The following is a 21,720-nucleotide window of genomic DNA, read 5'->3' on the forward strand; positions in this document are numbered from 1 at the left end:
ATTATAGGCATGCACCACCGCACCAAGCAGTATGCAAATATTTTGAATCCAAAAAGGAAAAGGAGAATGTACCAAAGAAATGTGTGGATTCAAACAGATTCAAGGGCTGGGGCTATAGCTCAGCGGCAGAGCGCCTGCCTAGCATGTGTGAGGCACTGGGTCCTATCCTTAGCACCACATAAAAAATGAAATAAATGAAGGCATGCTGCTCATCTATAACTACAAAACAAAACAAAACAAAATACCAAACAGGTTCATATCATTTCACACCAACCAGACAATATAAATGGAAAAAATGCTTTATAAACTTAATAAATCATTCTTTATAAATTAATATAAGTAAAAAGTTTAAAAATTTATTAGGAAAAATCCTCTCAGTTTGTACTGTTTATGAGGTAATAACATATTGAAAATAGATTTCCAATCAACAGCCAAAAGGGATTTTTACTCAAAATTGGCTAATACGCACACTACCTAATTAAAAACAAATACAAAGAGGAGAAAAATATCACTCAAGAAAGGATTTTATTCCATTTCCTCATTATTTTTCAAATCACACACAAAGCAATCATCCTGAAGATACTCTGCAGGGACAGAGTCTACTTCTTTAGTGATTAAAAATAATAATAAAAAGAAAAAAAAAAAACAAATTTATAAAATAAACCGAAATTTTAAAATCTGCAAAAATTGGTACAACCCAGTTAATTTTTGCATAGAAACACAGTAAAATAACTGGAAACTTACCTACTTCTTCTTCTTCATCATTAGATATTATATTATACAGTGTGTCCAAAGCATAACCTATTATTTCAGAATCCGAACTGAAAAAAAGAAATTATTATACATTGCCAGTTAGAGTGTAAACTGTTATGATCATTTTTAGACAGTTTTTAGCAAGATTAAATGAAACATTAATTCCATTTCTAAAAACATACTCTAAGGAAAACATCAATGTGCAAACAAATGTTTAATAATTAAAAAAATACTATGGTGAAGGCGTACATTCTAAGACAGCAATGGAAAAATCGTATTTTCAAAGAATATCTGATGGAAAGGGAATTAAAACACTAAGATACAATGCCAAGTGGGAAAAAAATTAATCCAAAAATTAATCGATATAGACTAATCCCATTTAGCAACACACACACAAACACATGCACCTATCTCTATATATTTCTAAAAAAAAATATCAATTTGTAGCCAAGTATAGGTGAATGCCTGTATTTGGGAGACTAAGGAAGGAGAATTGCAAATTCAAGACTAGCCTGGGCAACGCATCAATACTCTCTCAAAATAAAAAATAAAAATGATTTGAGAATATAGCCCAGTGGCAGAGTATCACTGGGCTCAATTCTAGTTCCCCAAAAATAAAGAGATAAATGGATAAAATAAAAATGTGTAAAAGAAATCCAACTTCAAAAGCAGCAAAATTAGCACAACCTGGTTGACTTTATGTGTGTGTAGCTATATATCTCCATATCTACATATAAACAAATAGTAATATTTATTGTTGACTACCTTCACTACAATTTATTCTCTTAAAAAAATCTTTTGGTGACTATATACAATTTATAAAACAAGGATGTATAACATTTTATAGTTGCTGACAGTCAAATTTTGAAATCACATAGGATGATGAGAGCATTTAGAGTAGACAAGAATGAAATATAGGTTTCCTCACTCCCTCAAAATCCCACTACTATATGTAATGATGAAAGAATGAATGCTTTCTCTCTAAGATCAGGAATATGATAGCAATGTTCCTGCTTACCACCTCTACCTCTTACCATCTCTACCCAACAAGGAAATGAAAGTTCAAGTTAGAACATGACATAAGAAAATGAAATAAAAAATACATAGGTTGGAAAGGAAAAGTAAAACTATACCTTTTCATAGATGACATTTTATACATAGAATATCCTAAGGAAGCCCCTGAAAAACTGTTAGAACTAATAAATTCAGCACAGTCACAAGACACAAGGAAAATTAAAAAACCAAGTGAATAATCAGAAAATGAATTTAAGAAAATAATTGTGTTTAAATAACATCAAGAGGATTGGTACAAATAACAAACTATTTTGAAATGAATTTCACTAAAAATTGTAAGACTCATGTACTGAAAAATAGAAAATACTGTTGGAAAAAATTACCCAGGAACTAATAAAAAGATATCCTGTGTTCATAGGTAGGAAAAGGCAATGATGTTAGTACAGCAATATATCCCAAATTGATATATAGATTCAATATAATCTCCATCAAAATACTAGCTGCCATGTTTATAGAAATTGACAAACTGATCATAAAAGGTCATATGGAAAGGTACTAGATCCAGAATAGCCAAAAAAAAAAAAACCAAAAATGGAGATCTTGGAAGGACTCTGTGGCCCAGGGTCAGAGATGAGAATCCGCCAGTGGGCATCATGAATGGATCTAAAGAAAACTGCATCAGGGTCCATTAAGGTGAACTGAATAATTTGTAATCACATTTATAAAACTCACTTGGAAACTGGGCTGGCACCTGGAATTCTTCCCAGCTTTACTTTGGTTTATAACTTTAGCTCCCTGCTGCATTCTAGATATGCCTGCAGACTGCTGTATTTGGATGCTTATCTCAGCATTATTTCAGAAGCAACTGACTCTGTATTTGAAATTTTGCACGCTCTCTTTATATAGCACTCATGCTGATGAACTGGAGATGGGCTTTGAGGCCTCTGTCTTTCAGCACTAGTCCTTGGTTTACCATGGGCTGTTGAAGCTGGAGAAAATCTTGTCCACTACCTCAATTTACTGTGATTAGCTCAGGGTCTTAACTAAGCCTTTAATACACTACACACAGCATGTAAATTATACACTTTAGTAATAGTTTTTTGAAGAGCTTACATTTGTTTCTTCTTTGTTAAAGTTCTTTTTGTGCAAAGTTCTTTGTAAGCACTTGGAAAATGAAACATTGTAGATCTTTTTTTTTTTTTGGGGTGCTGGGGATCCAACCCAGGGCCTTGTGCTTGCAAGGCAAGCACTCTAACGACTGAGCTATATCCCCAGCCCAAAGTATTTCATGAAATAGAAGAGGAGGGAACCCTCCCAAACTCATTCTACGAAGCCAATATCACCCTGACACCTAAACCAGACAGAGACACATCGAGGAAAGAAAATTTCAGACCAATATCCTTAATGAACATCGACGCAAAAATTCTAAACAAAATTTTAGCAAAATCGCATACAAAAACATATTAAAAAGATAGTGCACCATGATCAAGTGGGTTTCATCCCAGGGATGCAAGGTTGGTTCAACATCAGAAAATCAATAAATGTAATTCACCATATCAACAGACTTAAAGTCAAGAATCACATGATTATTTCAATAGATGCAGAAAAAGCATTTGATAAAATACAGCACCCCTTCATGCTCAAAACACTAGATAAAATAGGGATAGTGGGAACGTTCCTTAACATTGTAAAGGCCATCTATGCTAAGCCCATGGCTAATATCATTCTTAATGGTGAAAAACTGAAAGCATTCCCCCTAAAATCTAAAACAAGGCAGGGATGCCCTCTCTTACCACTCCTATTCAATATCGTCCTTGAAACTCTAGCCAGAGCAATTAGACAGACCAAAGAAATTAAAGGAATACGAATTGGAAAAGAAGAACTCAAACTATCCCTATTTGCTGATGATATGATTATATACTTAGAGGAACCAGGAAATTCCACCAGAAAACTCTTAGAACTCATAAGTGAATTTAGTAAAGTAGCGGGATATAAGATCAATGCTCATAAATCTAATGCATTTTTATACATAAGTGATGAATCTTCAGAAAGAGAAGTTAGGAAAACTACCCCATTTACAATAGCATCGAAAAAAATAAAATACTTGGGAATCAATTTCACAAAAGAGGTGAAAGACCTCTACAATGAGAACTACAGAACACTAAAGAAAGAAATTAAAGAACACCTTAGAAGATGGAAAGATCTCCCATGTTCTTGGATAAGAAGAATTAATATTGTCAAAATGGCCATACTACCAAAAGTGCTATACAGATTCAATGCAATTCCAATTAAAATCCCAATGATGTACCTTACAGAAATAGAGCAAGCAATTATGAAATTCATCTGGAAGAATAACATACCCAGAATAGCTAAAGCAATCCTTGGCAGAAAGAGTGAAGCATGGGGTATCGCAATACCACATCTTCAACTCTACTACAAAGCAATAGTAACAAAAACGGCATGGTATTGGTACCAAAATAGACAGGTAGACCAATGGCACAGAATAGAGGACACGGACACAAACCCAAATAAATATAATTTTCTCATACTAGACAAAGGGGCCAAAAATGTGCAATGGAGAAAAGACAGCCTCTTCAACAAATGGTGCTGGGAAAATTGGAAATCCATATGCAACAGAATGAAACTAAACCCATATCTCTCACCGTGCACAAAACTAAACTCAAAATGGATTAAGGACCTCAGAATCAGACCAGAGACCCTGCATCTTATAGAAGAAAAAGTAGGTCCAGATCTTCAACATGTCGGCTTAGGACCAGACTTTCTCAACAGGACTCCCATAGCACAAGATATAAAAGCAAGACTCAACAACTGGGATAGATTCAAACTAAAAAGCTTCCTCTCAGCAAAGGAAACTATCAGCAATGCGAAGAAAGAGCCTACAGAGTGGGAGAAAATCTTTGCCAATCATACTTCAAACAGAGCACTAATCTCCAGAATCTATAAAGAACTCAAAAAACTCAACACCAAGACAACAAATAACCCAATTGACAAATGGTCTAAGGAAATGAACAGACACTTCACAGAAGAAGACCTACAAACAATCAACAAACATATGGAAAAATGTTCAACATCTCTAGTAATAAGAGAAATGCAAATCAAAACCACCCTAAGATTCCATCTCACTCCAATCAGAATGGCAATTATCAAGAATACAAGCAACAACAGGTGTTGGCGAGGATGTTGAGAAAAAGGTACCCTCATACATTGCTGGTGGGGTTGCAAATTAGTGCAGCCACTCTGGAAGGCAGTATGGAGATTCCTTAGAAAACTTGGAATGGAACTACCATTTGACCCAGCTATCCCACTCCTTGGCCTATACCCAAGGACTTAAAATCAGGATACTACAGAGATACAGCCACATCAATGTTCATTGCTGCTCAATTCACCATAGCCAGATTGTGGAACCAACCTAGATGCCCTTCAGTTGATGAATGGATAAAGAAACTGTGGCATATATATACAATGGAATATTACTCAGCCATAAAGATTAATGATAAAATTATGGCATTTGCAGGCAAATGGACGAAATTGGAGAATATCATGCTAAGTGAGATAAGCCAATCTCAAAAAACCAAAGGAAGAATGATCTCGCTGATAAGTGGATGATGATACATAATGGGGCGTGGGAGGGGTTAGTTTTAGGGTTAGAGTGAGGGTTAGGGAGGGGGGCAAGAATGGGGGAAGGAAGGACTGTATAGAGGGAAAGAGGGATGGGAGGGGTGGGGGGAAGGGGAAAAATAACAGAATGAATCAACCAACATCACTCTATGTAAATTTATGATTACACAAATGGTATGCCTTTATCTATGTACAAACAGAGAAACAACATGTATCCCAGTTGTTTACAATAAAAGAAAAAAGAAAAAAAAAAAAAAAAAGAAAAGAAAATGAAACATTGGCAAATAATGGCAATAAGTTTATTGTGGAAAGCCTGACATATACCAAAATTTAGACTGTCTTCACTTGAAGATAACCACTGCTGGACATATGTATGATCAAAATAACTTTAATGGAATTGTGATTTTTGTATTAAGCTTTAAAAACAATTTAGGAATATATTTCCAAGGCATTGAGAATTCTTAGAAAATGTTCAATGGCTCCCTCATTGGATATAAGTTTAGTTAACAAATCTTGTTAATGTAGTGTGATCTTGTTTTTAGGGTGAGGAACGGGGTGGGGGCACAAAGTATTTAAATTTTAAATATCTGTTTCAGTCATTTTCATTCCTCTAGAAATGCTCAATAAAATAGTTTTTCTTTCCAGTAGCTCGGAAGGCTGAGACAGGACAATCACCAAGTTCAAAGAAAGTCTCAGCAACTAAGTGAGGCTCAAAGCAACTTAGTGAGATCCTGTTTCAAAATAAAGAATAAAAAAAGGGCAAGGGATGTGGCTCAGTAGTTAAGTTCCCCTGGATTAAATCCCCAGTAACCCCCCAAAAAACTTCCCCTTCCATCTACTACCAGTGACATTCATTATTTTGCTATACTAGGAAATAATGTTAAAGAAAGTAAAAAAACCAGAACAACAAAGTTTAAGAACTCAAACTTGCAGATTTCAAAACTTAATACAAAATTACAGTAATCAAGACAGCATGGTACTGTATGACACACATAGAGATCAACAGAATAGAACTAAAAATCTAGAAATAAGCAGCAATATTTATTTGAGCTGATTTTCTGCAAGGGGGCCAAGATCATTCAATAAAGAAAGAATAATCTAACAGATGGTACTGGGCCAATTAGATATTCACATGTAAAAGAATGAAGTTGGGTCCCTTCCTCACATCTTATACAAAAATTAACTCAAAACAGATGAAAGACCTAAATGTAGGAGCTGAAGTTATAGAACTCTTGGAAGAAAATACAGGTATAAATCTACAAAATCTTGGATTAGGCAATGCTTTTAAAAATATGACACAAAAATCACAAGTAACAAAAGATAAAACAGATACATTAGATTTCATGGAAATTAACAACTTCTGTGCTTGGAAGAACACCATCAAGAAAGTGAAAAGACAATCCACAGAATGAAAGAAATATTTGTAAATTATATATTTAAAAAGGGTCTTGTATCCAGAATATATGAGAACTACTGTAATTCAACATTAAAAGATGAATAAACTGATTTTCAAAATGGGCAAAGAGGGCTGGGGAGATAGCTCAGTTGGCAGAGTGCTTGCCTTGCAAGCAAGCACAAGGCACTGGGATCAATCCCCAGCATCGGGGAAAAAAAAAAAAAAGGCAAAGAATCCGAATAGACACTTCTCAAAAAAGATATACACAAAGCCATTATGCACATGAAGAGGTGTTCAACATCATTAGTCATTAGGTAGAGGCAAATCAAAACCAAATTCAGAAAATGAAATTGATAGCACTGTATACCCACTAGGATGACCATTAAAAAAAAAAAAAAAAAAAGATAATAACGAGTGTTGGCAAGGACATGGAAAAACTGAACTTTCATATATTGATGGTGGAAATGGTACATCGCCAGTGGAACAGGATGGCAAGTCCTCAAATAGTTAACTATAGCCAAGCACGTGGCTCATGCCTATAATCCCAGAGACTAAGGAGACTGAGACATTCAAGACCAGTCTCAGCAATTTAGAGAGACTCTGTTTTGAAATAAAAAATAATCATGAAAATAAAAATAAAAAGGGTTGGGAATAGAGTCCAGTGGTAGAGTGTCCCTAGGTTCAATCCCTAATACTATTAAAAAAAAAAAAAAAGTTAAATACAGAGTTACCAAATGACCTCAAACTGTATGCCTATGTATATATCCATTAGAACTAGACGTGTATATCCATAAAAAAGAATACAGGAATGTTCACGGCATTATTCATAATAGCCCCCAAATGGAAATAATTGCAACTGATGAATAAATAAAATGTAGTATATATCAATACATTTTGAATATTATTCAGCCATAAAAAGAAATAGAGTGCTGATACATGCTACAACCTTAAAATACACAAGTGAGAGAAGCCAGACATAAAGAGCTTATAATGTATGATTCCATTTTTTTATGAAATATCCAAAATAATCAAATTTATAGAAACAAAAAGTAGAGCTGGGTTAAGTGGAACAATCCTGTAATCTCAGAAACACCAGAGAAGGGGGTAGGAGGATCACAAGTTCCAAGCCAGTCTCAACAAGGACCTAAGCAACTTAGCAAAACCCTGTGTCAAATTAAAAAATAAAAAAGGGCTGGGGATGTGGCTCAGTGGTTAAGCACCCTTGGGTTCAAATCGAGGATACAAAAAAAAATTTAAAAAGTAGATTAACGGTTACTAGGTACTAGCAGGGAGGAAGAAATAGAAAATGAGAACTACTAGATACAGGATTTCTTTCTGGTATTTTGCAAATGTTCTGAAATTAGACAGTGGAGTTGGTTGAACAACTCTGTGACTAAAATCACTGAAATGTACCATTTAAAAGGATGAAATTTTTGACATATACATTATATCTTAATTAAAGAAAACAAAACCATTGAGGTGTACTGGTTTGGGAACATCAGTGGGTCTTGAGTGTGGGAGATAGAATAATGGGCAGTCTCTTTTTCAGAAGGCGATAGGAAAATCAGATCCATGGCCAGATGGGTGTCACGTCATGCCAAGAAAGAAAACACAACTTTTTATGATATGCTAAGGAAAAAGGGCATTCAGTAGAAGGATTCTGAGTATTGGCTTGTAGAAAGTAACATGCAACAGTAATGAAGATAAGGGCATGTGGAAAGATGATTGCAGAATACAGATTTTTATATTCAATGAAGTTTTAAGAAAAAAATCCTCACAGAACACTTTGAAAACAGGAAACTAGGTTAAGTTTCAGAAGCAAATGAAAAGGGGAATTTAGCACAAGAAAGTACAGAACTTGACACATGGTAAATGTGCAACAGTTTTTAAAATCTATTATTTAACCATTATCAAGAATATCTACTTATTTATTTTTTGCTGTGCAGAAAAAATGACAATAAGATCACTGTAAGAGGAAGCATTTTATTTTACATATTGAGATAATTATTTCATTATGAATTTTGTTAAGACTCAGTGAAAAATGCACATATGATTTAACACACATGGGATAAACAAAGATTGTAAGTATGTGCAATCATTATACTAATCTGCTTCTCTTTTTCCAGCTCTTCCAGAAGACACCCACATTTCTTGATTCATGGCTCCCTTCCTTCATTTTCAAAGTCAGCAATAGTGGGTCAAGTATGTCTTATATCACCATATTCTGATCAACTTTTCATTTGCCTTCCTATTTTGCCTTTAAAGGCCTTAGTGATCCAATAGATCCCCTGGATAATCCAGGCTAATATCTCCACCTCAAAGTTCTTAACTTAATTACAAAAGTCCCTTTTACCATCTAAGGTAATGTTCACAGATTTTGGTACTCAGGATGTAGACATCTTTGTGGGTGAGGGTGTAGATTATCCAACCTAACATAATTAACCACTATTATGTTAATTATATAGTCCTGACAAATTCAGTGAATTTATTCAAATGTATGAGACTTAATTGGTTTGAAAATGTAGTTAATTTGGATTATGCTGTCTGGGAAGAAGAAAGATCCTAACTGGTATGAATAGCAGTTGAGCACTGCTGCATTGTAACCAAGAAACAGTCTACAGTTAGATTGCTAAGCAATACATAGACCTTTAAAAAGTTTACATTATTTGACTCAATTACATTGAGCTGGTAAGATGCATTACATAGTTAAGTGTCAAAGAAATCAGAGGCAAAGATAAAATTTGGAGGTGGTGGTAGTTTAAACTATGCCTAAAACTCTTGATACAACTACTCTTTGAAGGGTGGGAACCTAATTCTCCTCCCCTTACATGCAGGTTGTACTTATTAACTTACTTCTGACAACCAAAATGTGGAGAGACTGATGGTGACTTCTGAGATTAAATGGCTTTCTTCTGAGGCATACTGGCTTTCTTTTTGTTCTCTCTCTAGGATGATTTTTCTGGAGCCAGATGCCACATCATGAGAATGCTCAAGCAGCCCTATTGAGGGAGCAACAAGGTAAGGCACTGAGGTCTTTTTTTTTTGGTACTGGAGATGGAACCGGGGTTCTTTACCACTGAGCTACATTTCTAGACCTTTTTATTTTAAGACAGGGTTTCACTAAGTCGCTTAGGGTCTTAATAAGTTGTTAAGACTGGCCTCAAATTTTCATCCTCCTGCCTCAGCCTCCCCAGCCTCTGGAATTATAGGCATGTGCCACCATGCCCAGCTCACTGAAGCCTCTTGCCAAAAGCGATTTAAGGGAGCCATCTTGCAATGAGATCCTCTAGCCCAAGTTAAGAACTCAGATGACAGCAGTCCTGGCTGATATCTTTACTGCAACCTCCTAAGAGACCTTGAGTGCTAAGTCTCTTAATTCCTGATCCACAGAAACTGAGGAAATAAATATTTATTAAGCCACCAAATTTTTAACTTATTGGTTACACAGCAGAAGGCTATGAAAATGGTTTAAGTATTGAATATTGAGAGCCGGAACTAAGGCCAACAAAGGAAATAAGAGAAAATCATTGATTCCAGGTGGTTTTTGGTCTATATATGCATAATGGGTTAAAGAGAGAGATGAATTCTGCATGAACCCCTGTTGAATGGAAAAGTACTACTGACTGGGATGAACTCAGGGCAAAAGGCAATAGTGGGCAAAGAAGCAGGAGGACCAAAAATAAATTAACTCTGAACATCTTGAATTTGAAGTACCTATGAGAGATCCTGGTATGGCCCAAGTGAGTGATGACCAACTAAAGACTGAAAGACATATTTGACCAGAGGTAAGATCTGAAAGCTATCAATGTAGTAATTAAAACTAAAATGCAGATAAAAGCTCTTAAGAAGAAACTGAAGGAGCTCAAACTAGGCTGAGTGATCTTTCTCTGAAGACACATCAGATTTAATACTTCACTCTTATTTACAGTTTATTTCCTTAAAAAACATTAAGTCTAGATAACTCATATGCCACAATATGTATATAATATTATGGTATAGTACATCTAAGTGAATACTGAAACAATTCATTTGCCAATTTTAACCCCATCTTTATTAAGTGTTCAAAGAGCAGTTACTTTATCTTATTTTTATGTCTATCCCACTGCGTGGCTCAGTGGCTTGAACCTAATTTTCAATAATATGACAATTAAGAGTAAAATCTTAATAGTTTTAATGTGTCAATCTTTTGGAATAATGATGCGACTCTAAAACAAATTAATTAAAAATCCAAGAAAAATTAAGAAGGAAAATTGATAAGACTTACCGATCTGTTTGTAAAACATGGATAAGATGTTCCATAGCTTGAATACCCACTTCTAAGCGGTATTTCTACACATTAAAAAAAAAAGAAAAAATGTTATTAAAAGTAACTAATAGCCAACTTAAGAAACTTAATAACTTACAAAGTGTTACAGACCTTAGATAATGATTTGAGGGCACGCACAGCATTTCTTCGATCATCCAATAAAGTAGATGAAGCTACTCGGTCACAAAGTTTTTGAATCTGTCATGTAAAAATAAAACAGCATTAAAAGAATAAAAAGAACTAAAAAAGAAAGCATCAAGTTCCCCCTCCCCCAATTTACACCATCCAATTTTGAAAAAAAAAATCAGCTAGTGGGATATTATGAATGTGGTCTTTCATAAATCTAAATATTTAAATAGGTAATATTATAATCTCATTATAGGGATTTAACAAACTATGAGAGAGAAGTCAAATAAAATAAGTCAAAGCTACAGAATGAAGAAAAATCATTAGCTTTCTAAATAATGCCTGTTATGACTGAATCAAGAAGAAAGCAATAGGGTTACAGAAGAAAAAAGGAAGTAATTAAAAGCAATTCTTTATATTGTAATTGTACTAAACATTCCATTATATATTTGAGAAAGAAAAGGCAAAACTGTATATCAAAATTTAAAAGTTTTAAGTGTGTCTCAAAACCTATAAGGATGAAATGTTTCTATTTAAAAATAATTTATGGGAATTATAATTCAAATTGATTTTTAAATCTTGAAGTATTATTTACAATAGGAAAAAACTAGAAACGACTGTCTATCAAGAAAAGCAAAGCTAAATAAATTGTTATACATTCTTTGGTAAAATAATATGCAGCTATTCAAAGGAAGTAACTGTACTGTCATAAGAATGCCATGATATAATACATAGTGAGGGAAAGAAGCAAGTTGTAAAACTGTAAGTAAATTATAAAACACTGAAACAAAAGCACCAAATTGTGTATGTTTATAAAATTGCACTAAAAAAAAGAATTTGGAAATCTAGAACTATAAAGCCTTTAGAAAGTGGTATAGGAAAAAATTTCTGTGATTTTTTATGAGGCGAAGAATTCTCAGATACACACAAGAAAACAAGCATTACTTCTGCTATTCAAAAGATACTGTTAAGACAATGAAAATGATGTCACAGACTAGGTGAAAATATTTGGAAAATATCTGATAAAGAATGTAGTTTTAAAAACTACTGTAGTAGGCCCTTTTTAGCTGTTAGTATTTTATAAGTTATTCTACATTCTTCAATGACAGTTCTTAAAAAAAGAGTCTATAAATGAGATTTTGGCATGTCACTCAAAGACAAATACAAGTTCAAATTACAATATTTTTGTCTATAAGCTTCACAAAAATAAAAAGTCATTTTTATAAAATGTAAAAACAGGTCTGGGTGCAAACGCCTTAATCCCAGCAATTCAGGATGCTGAGGCAAGAGGACTGCAAGTCAGCCTTGCCAACTTAGCCAAGTGCTAACCAACTTAGCAAGACCCTGTCTCTAAATAAAATTTAAAGAAGGACTGGAGATGTGGCTTAGTTAGTGGGTAAGTGTCCCTGGGTTCAAACCCTGGTATATTAAAAACAAACAAAACAAAACAAAAAAACAGGCAGAACTAATCTCTGCTATTAGAAGCTGGTATAGTTATTCTGGGGAGTGGGCAGTGACTGGAGCACAAAGAACGCTTTTGAGTGATTGGTAATATTCAGTTTCTTAATCAGGATGGTCGCATAGATTCACCGAGATTGTGAAAAATATACAAAGTTTACATATATGATATGTTCTTTATTGTATTCTCCAATAAAAAAAATTTTAAAAAATAGAATCAGGCCTACACAAAGATATAAATTAGCTGGACATAGTGGTGCACACCTGTAATCCCAGCCACTTAGAACACTGAAAAAGGAGAATGGTCTGAGGCTAGTCTGTACAATGGAATGAGACCCTGTCTCAAACAAACAACAACAAAAATGCTGAAGATGTATCTCAGTGGTACAATACTTGTTTAGCATACATGAGGCCCTGGGTTCAATCCCCAGTAAAACATGCACACACACATGCATACGGAAAAAGTAAATACCCCTTTTTGTATTTCTATCTTAGGAACTTGTCCTTTAAAAACATGCCCAAAACATATATATCCTAGAATGTTCTTTGCAGCAATATTTATAATAGTTAAAAGGAAATCTAATATTCATTCACCATACAAGTAAAATAATACATGCACACTATGAAGCTGAAAAATGAATGACGCAGATCTATATGTACTCACATGAAAAGATGTCTAAGATACAAGTGAAAAACTGCAAATAGTATGTTTAGCATGAAATCATGTTGGTTTAATGACATAGCAGTAACTAACTATATGATTTTGTATGGAAAATAATTTAGCCTACATACCATACTTTTTGTGGACTGCTGGAAGTATTAATTAATATTATCATGAATTTTGATAATGATCAGGTATTACTTTTTTTTTCCCTTATACTGGGGATTAAACGTAGAGTCCCTCTACTACAAAGTACAGACTCTGCCACTGAGTTACAACCCCAGCCCAAGGTATTACTTTAATGAACAGAAAAGAGACTTAACAAATAAAGTGGTTTTCTGTTTCATTTGAATTTCTAGAATATTCTCATGAATGATGTAAGTCATCTTTTAAAGATTCTACCTTCATTCTGGTACTCAAAATAAAATAAGTTACTGATAAAAATAAATTATCAAAATAAAATATTTAGTTGGTTCCATTTCCTCAAGAGTAATATCCAAATTTTTAAAGACTAGAATGCATAACCATTTACTAAGTCAATAAACACATATTAAGTATACACGTATTTGTTCTTGTGCTAATAACCAAAATAAGATATGGTATCTGGCCACAAGGAGTTTGTTCAAGAAGATAGTCATATAAATAAATTAAGCGTAACAAGTTAAAGGTTTATTAAGTATGTATTCTATGAACATAGGCACAAAAAATGTTAATTCTATTTGGAAGTAAGATTGTTTAAAGAATGGCATATTGGGCAGGGGATGTAGCTCAGGCCACAGTGCTTGCTGCTCAGTCTGATCCCCAGCACTCTAAGGAAAAACCTAGAAACAGCTCTTTAATCAAAATCAGCTCTGGTCCCCAACACAGCTTATGTTTTTGATAATATTATGCCTTAATAATATTCCAGATGGCTGAAGTTTCTGAATAAGTGATCTCTCTCCACAAGGAAGTATTATGTTGATACATTTTACAGACAATGAAAATCAAATAAAAGGAAAATAAATTATATATGGTCCAAACACTACAAAAACTTGGTCATGTTTTAGTCCAAGCACAGATTTGTATTTTTCAGTGGATATTTACCAAGCAAAATTTTAGCTTAAGTATGGTTAATTTCTACTCAGAAATTACAGATCTCAATGATCATTTCTTTATAAAAAAAATTTATTTATTTTAAAATTTTGATTCATTGTACACAAATGGGGTACAACTACTGTTTCCCTGGTTGTACATGAAGTAGAGTCATACCATTTGCATAATAATACATATATAGGGTAATGATGTTTATCTCATTCTATTATCTTTCCTTCCCCCCGCCCTCTCCCCACCCCTCATTTCCCCTCTACACAATCCATCCTTCTTCCATTCTTCCCCATTATGTATCATCATTCACTTAACAGAGAAATCATTCAGTCTTTGTTTTTTGGGATTGGCTTATTTTACTTAGCATGAAAAATCTCCATTTACTTGCCATAATTTCATTCTTTTTATGGCTAAATAATATTCCATTGTGTATATATACCACAATTTCTTTATCCATTCATCTACTGAAGGGCATCCAGGTTGGTTCCACAATCTAGCTATTGTGAACTGAGCTGCTATAAACACTGATGTAGTTGCATCACTGTAGTATGCTGATTTTAAGACCTTTGGGTATAAACCAAGGAGTAGGATAACTGAGTCAAATGGTGGTTCTATTCCAAGTTTTCTAAGGACTCTCTATACTGCTTTCCAGAGTGGCCGCACCAATTTGCAACCCCACTTACTACTTACTTGAAAAACCAAATCAGTGCTGTATAATGGTGCCCTAATATCCACTTCTCCTTCCTTTTAGTTATTAGATGCCTCTGCGCTTTAGCTGGGTACAGGCTGTCCACCTAGACTACTTTCTTAAGGCTTCTTTGTATTTTAGCATAAAGAATAACTATATTCCAACCAACAAGTAGTACCTTCAAGGTCATGTTCTTAAAATGAAGCTATTTGTTCTTCATTTCTCTTTCTCCTTCCCACAGCCTGGAACTTGAACCTGGTGGTAATACAGAATTTTCAATAATGCAAAGTACAGCATTCTAGGGGATGGCAGAATAAGATGAAAAGCAATACCTGGACCCCTGAGAACTACCCTACTGTAGTGACTGCTACTAGCTTGGAGTTTTGTTTGAGAAGGACATAAAACTTCTATCTTTGATAAAACTGTTTTCTGTTTCTGTTACAGCAACTGAACCAAAACCTAAACAAAATCATTTTACAGAAAAAAAAAAAAAAATCCTAAGCTCAGGCAAAATTAACAGATACTATAGACTTTCAGTCGATTTTCTTGTAACAAAGAAATTATATTTTTAAAAACATTCTGGTGAAACGACTATATTCACTGATTAGTGAACCGAAAAATCTCCAATAACTGCTATTGTTCTTTTAAAAAGCAAATACCAGTGTGTAACTATTCCACTCTTGAAAAGAAACCTGTTTGTGTAAAAACACATATTGATAAAAAATAAAACAAAAACCCCAAAATTCCCCAAATACTCCCTAAGGATATATATGAAACTTTTACTACAGATTACTCCTGGTGATGACAAATGAGTTGGGAAGAAAGAAAAAGGCAATTTTAAACTAGATATTGATTTAAATTATTTACAATAAGTATGTTTTCATTCATTTCAATAACCAAAGAAAAAAATTTAAAGAACTTTCCAGAATACATTAAACTTTGCTTTTATTCTAATACTTGCTATAACATATCAACTAACTTGCTACTTATGTGTTTTGTTTTATTTTCCTCTGCTATTGAGGGGTGCTCTACCACTGAGCTATATCACCAACCCTTTGTATTTTGAAATAGGTTTAAAGGTTGCCCAAGTTGGCCTTGAACTTATGACCCTCCTGCTCAGCCTCCCTTCTAGTGGGGATTACATATGGGTATCACTGTCCCCAGCTCAATTGTCATTATTCATGGCAGTTATGTTCTATAATGTCACTATAAACAGTGAATTAGTGGATATTAAACTACTGCTCCTAAGGGAAATGCAGGGTTAAAGAAACACTGATACAAAACCTTGTTTTATGTGTATTTCTCTTTAAAGATATCTTATTTAATATATATATTTAATATATATCCTTATTAATATTGAATTCACAGTCAATGGCAATGTAAGTCATATAATAGCTTTCTTGTACTTAGGAACACCATTCAGCACATTTTGGGGCCAGTTTTTATAGAGAAATTCAAAAGGGAAAAAAAAAAGCACAAAATGCAAAAAAAGCTAAAATAGACTAGGAAAGGACATTTGTTTACAGAATGAGGATTGAAACAAAGGAGTGTGGCCTTTTGACCTCTGTTAGTGATGTGAACTTTGCTAACTCAAATTTTTCACTGCCCTGCACATGTCCACAAATAATCATGAAAGTGCTTCCAGTACTGATTTTGGGGTTACAGATACACTTTGAGTAGGTGAATTTGCAAATAAAGAGCTGATGAATAATAAAGATCACTTTAAATATAATCTTCGTAGTTTCACCATCTGCAAAACGGAAGCATAAACTAGTTGAATTCTAAGATTACTAATACTCAAAACTTATTTTGAGTATTTTAAAAATCCTCAATTTAGCCTAATAAGCAGTAATGTATTATATATCTATTATGCTATTTGAATGCAGTTCATGCAACTGATTGTACAACAGAATTCCTTTGTTTTGGATAACTGTCCCTTGAGATTCACAATTCCACTTAAGTAAAACATGAAAAGATAAATAATCCTAACAATTTTAGTAAATAGAGCATAATCGGAATTATAATCCAATAACCTGTCAATTAAAATTTAAAGTTTTTTATTAATAGTGCAAAAGGAAACACAATGATACACAAATGAAGCAAAAAAAAAAAAAAAAAAAAAAAAGCAGCAGCAGCAGTAGCAGCTATGGGAATAAGAGTGAGTAGGGGGAAAATTAGATGAGAGATATGAAAATAAAAACTACCAAGAAGTAAAGAGTGAAAAAAAAAAAAAAGGAAGAGAGAAAACAAAAAAGAACACAGCGTGACAGTAGGACAGTGAAAGTACTCTTAAAATTTGAAGGAGGGTTGGGGTTGTGGCTCAGTGGGAGAGCACTTGCCTACCCTGTGTGAGGCACTGGGTTTGATTCTCAGCACTGCATATAAATAAATACATACATACATACATACATAAATACATAAATAAATAAAATAAAGGTCCATCAACAACTAAAAAAATATTTTTAAAAATTTGAAGGACACTGGCATAATACAGTTTGTAGTATTTTCTCACAAATCCTAGTAAAAATTCTTTTTTTTTCTTCAGTATTAGTAGTACTTAACTGACATGAAAAAATGAAGGACAGGAATAATGAAAATTCTAACCATTCCGTTAATTATTCAACAAATATTTATGGAGCACATAATGACAACCTGATTTTATGGAATAACCTGCATTCATGAAGTTTAAAACATAATTTTAACTTCCTAGAACAGAACTTCCCCAAAGGCAACTATATACTGCAGCACTAACATGTTAACCATTGTCAATTCATTTATAATGGTTAATGTAATAAAAAATTACTGATTTTGAATATAAAAAAGACAGGTTTGTTTTAAATTTGACTGTAACTGAGAAGACTTCATAAAGAAAGCAAAAAGCAATCTTATCTTCAGATGACCCAAATTATTATGATCTAAAAAAAGATGTGGGAATGTTACAAAGTCAAACACAAGCGACCATGCAGACAAATCCAATGAATCCAACACAATCCATTTCTATTGCAATTATCTATAAGTCTACCAAGGTAACATACTGCTTCACTTATTCTCCATTTATTTCTTGTTTTCTCCAAGAAATGAACTGTGCTTTTCAAATAGACATCCTTTTAAACAAGATTATCATATCACACAGCCCACTGCAAATGCTCTTATCCCCAAATCTAACACAAAAGTTTTCAAATTAAAGTAGAATAACTTCATACAAAGAATGGCTATGGCATTACTGCCTGAGGTATAAAAATGATAACCGTAATTTTTGCATACATCCAAAACAGAGAAAAAGTGGAATGCAAAGCAGTATAAATAAAAAAGGGTAACTATATAAAAGAGAAATAATACTCGCTATTAATAAATGTATATGAAGATTCTTATATTCTCTCCTAAACAATAATCTGGTTCAAGAATGAATATAATTATTTCTCAAATCAAAAGGCATCACGGTTTATCTTATCTTTTAGGTACTCTGTGGGTAACACTTCTTGAACTCCACAATATTGGAGGATTCTTAAAATGTAGCATTCTAAGGCTGGGGATGTGGTTCAGTGGTAGTGTGCTTGCCTAGCATGTGCGTGACCCTGGTTAGATCTCTAGCACCATACACACACACTCACACACACATATACACACCAAGTGGTCTTCCCTTAAGTAAATATATATGCTAAATTTTGCCCTGTATATTTCTCAAAATAGACCCATGGTTTGGCACAGTGGTATGCATCTGTTTTTCCAGCTATTCCAGAAACTAAGGGAAGAGAATCCCCTAAGCTCAGAAGCTGGAGGTCAGCCTGGGCAATATAGTGAGAACTTCCAGGGTTGGGAGGGATCTAGAGAAATACATTTAGCAAACACAGCTTATTTTATATCTCCATTTTGAAAATATCTAAAATTGTTAACAGTGCCTGCTTACCAAACACTGTATAAATATGAGGGGTTTTTGTTTTGTTTTTGATCATCATACTCCTTTGGGGATAAAATCCTTTCTTTCAAGAACATCTATTCACATTCTTTGGAATATATCTTCATAATGCTAGAGCATATAAAAGTCATAAATGATTCTAACTTTTTAAAATCACCCTAAGTAATCAACATAATTAACCTTCAAAAAGGACATGTGGTATTCAATAGACACTGCTTAAAAAAGGCATCTTTGCTTGGATACTGAAGTGATTATAACAAATCTTTTACTATGGTCTCTGACACTGTTATAGCAAGACAATCCAAGAGAGAAAACTCATTCCAGTTATGACATTGACCTGGTTATCAATGTAGAATATGAAACATCAACCCAGATAGGAATTTCAGACTACACATTTATAGATATGGTACAAAATGGTGTTGACCAAACCAAAAGTCTCAATTTAAGACCACACTCCTCAATTTTAAAGTATAGTTAAGTCTATATTGTTAGCCCTTTTGTTTTCTGAGCCAGATCATCAAAGTTTGACCTAAAAAGAGACATCAAAACAGTATTGTAATTCTGTACACTTTTTCTGGATGTTAGCAACTTTCATACCTCACAATTTAACTTTAGAGCAGAAAACACCCCTATGATTTACCATTAAATATATTCAAGACTTCTTTTGGAATTTTCAAGAAACTACCTTTAAAAGAATGCACTGATTGAAAGGCAGATGCAAAACTTAGTATAAACAAACATTTAAAACTCTGCATAGGGGGCTAGGGTTGTGACTCAGTAGTAGAGGGCTTGCTTAGTACATGTGAGACACTGGGTTCAATCCTTAGCAATACATAAAAATAAAAAATAAAATAAAGGTATTGTGTCCACCTACAACTAAAAATAAACAAAAAACAAAAACAAAAAAACTGCATAGGATTTTCACTACAATAGTGGTTATCTGCACCCTACAAAGTATGTCGAGGCTAAGGAGGCTTCAATCATCAGAAATCAGTGTCTGTCTGTACATCAAGTTAAAAAAGAAATCAAAAAGTATTTGACTCTAAAATATAAAAAAAGTTTAATGTGGATGAATTATGTATTTAAAATATTCAGTATTTCATAGAATTGCTGACAATCCTATGATACAAATATAAATATTTACTATTTGACTGGTTTTGAAGTCCACCTTAATTCCAGTCCAAAGTTACTTTTAATTGAGTATGAAAAGCTTGATAATATACAATTAACAATATAATTCTCTGGGGGTGTAGCTCAGTGGTAGAGTGCATGCTTAGCATATGCAAAGCCCTGGGCTGGATCCTCAGCACCAGAAAAAAAGAAATAGTGGCACATGCCTGTAATCCCAGCAGCATGGGAGGCTGAGACAGGAGGATTGTCAGTTCAAAGGCAGCCTCAGCAAAAGTGAGGTGCTAAGCAACTCAGTGAGACCCTGTCTCTAAACAAAGTACAAAATAGGGCTAGGGATGTGGCTCAGTGGTTGAGTGCCCCTGAGTTCAAACCCAAGTACTCCCACTAAAAGAAGAATTGGGGAAAAAAAAAAAAAAAAAAAGCCAGTGGAAACTCTCAAAGCAGTTAATCTGAAAATTTTCTAAATAAAACATTTGACACAATAGACTTCAGTTATGCAACATCCTTAAAAAGTACTCTTAGTACCTAATATTTATAAGTTGCTATGATTACTGATCTGTAATTTTTTTTCAAATAAAAGAAAATTAATTCTATAAACATTAAGCATCCCAAGTTTGAGTCTAGCCTCAGCAATTTAGTGAGGTCCTAAGCAACTTAGTGAGACCCTGTCTCCCCACCCCCAACAAAAGGTGGGAGGCCTGGAGATGAAGATGAGTGGTAAAGCACCCCTGGGTTCAATTACCAATACCAAAACAAAACAAAACAAAACAAAAAAATCCCAATCCCCCAAAACAAAAACACCTTTGATCAAAAGACACTTTAATAAAAGTGATGAGCTATATGTAAATAGTAGGAAGCATAAGAAAAGCACAATTTAGTTAAAATACAAAGATAGTTTAGAGGGGAAAGAAAGTAGGGGTACAGGGAATGGAAGACACTGATTATGGATTTATAAAAGAGGTAGAACTCACCAACCTAGAAGCCCTTCAACACATGAATGGAAAAAGAAACTGTGGTATATACACACAATGGAATAGTATTCAGTCATAAAAAATAATATTATGGTATTTGCAGATGAATGGATGAAACTGGAAAATATCATGCTAAGTGAAATAAGGCAAGCCCAAAAAAATCAAAGGCCAAATATTTTCTCTGATGAGTGGATGATGATACATAATGGGGGTAGGAGTGTGTGGGATAAGAGAAGAATGGAGGAACTTTAGATTACACAGAGGGAAATGAGACAAGGGAGGGGGTAGGGGTATGAAAGATGTAATGAGACAGACATCATTACCCTGTGTACATGTATGATTACATGAATAGTATGAATCTGCACCATGCGCAACCACAGAAACGAAAAGTTGTACCTCATTTGTGTACAATGAATCAGAATGTAGTCTATATAAATGAAAAACAAATAATAAATAGGTAGAAGTCAAAGAAAAGAGGCTTTTCATTGGAAAAAGGTGAGAAAAGCAAGAAAGATGGAAAAACCACAATGAAAAGAGTATGATTTAATTTTGTAGAAAAAAGGAGGAAACTAAATAAT

The 21,720-nt window shown here is 33.9% G+C and overlaps 1 protein-coding gene across 4 annotated transcripts in view; it reads right to left on the minus strand.

Annotated features, from left to right (window-relative positions):
• The window catches only part of Uso1 (USO1 vesicle transport factor), a 71,148-nt gene that overhangs the window by 46,179 nt on the left and 3,249 nt on the right, over positions 1-21,720 (minus strand). For all 4 annotated transcript variants that reach the window (XM_047565777.1, XM_047565778.1, XM_047565776.1 and 1 more), the window contains exons 2-4: positions 11,220-11,306; positions 11,067-11,131; positions 745-821 (exon numbers count right to left, since the gene is read on the minus strand). In XM_047565777.1, the coding sequence (XP_047421733.1) occupies positions 745-821; positions 11,067-11,131; positions 11,220-11,306 (229 nt within the window). The remainder of the gene's footprint in view (positions 1-744; positions 822-11,066; positions 11,132-11,219; positions 11,307-21,720) is intronic.

The sequence above is a fragment of the Sciurus carolinensis genome, chromosome 10 (assembly GCF_902686445.1).
Source record: "Sciurus carolinensis chromosome 10, mSciCar1.2, whole genome shotgun sequence".
Classification (NCBI taxonomy): domain Eukaryota; kingdom Metazoa; phylum Chordata; class Mammalia; order Rodentia; family Sciuridae; genus Sciurus; species Sciurus carolinensis.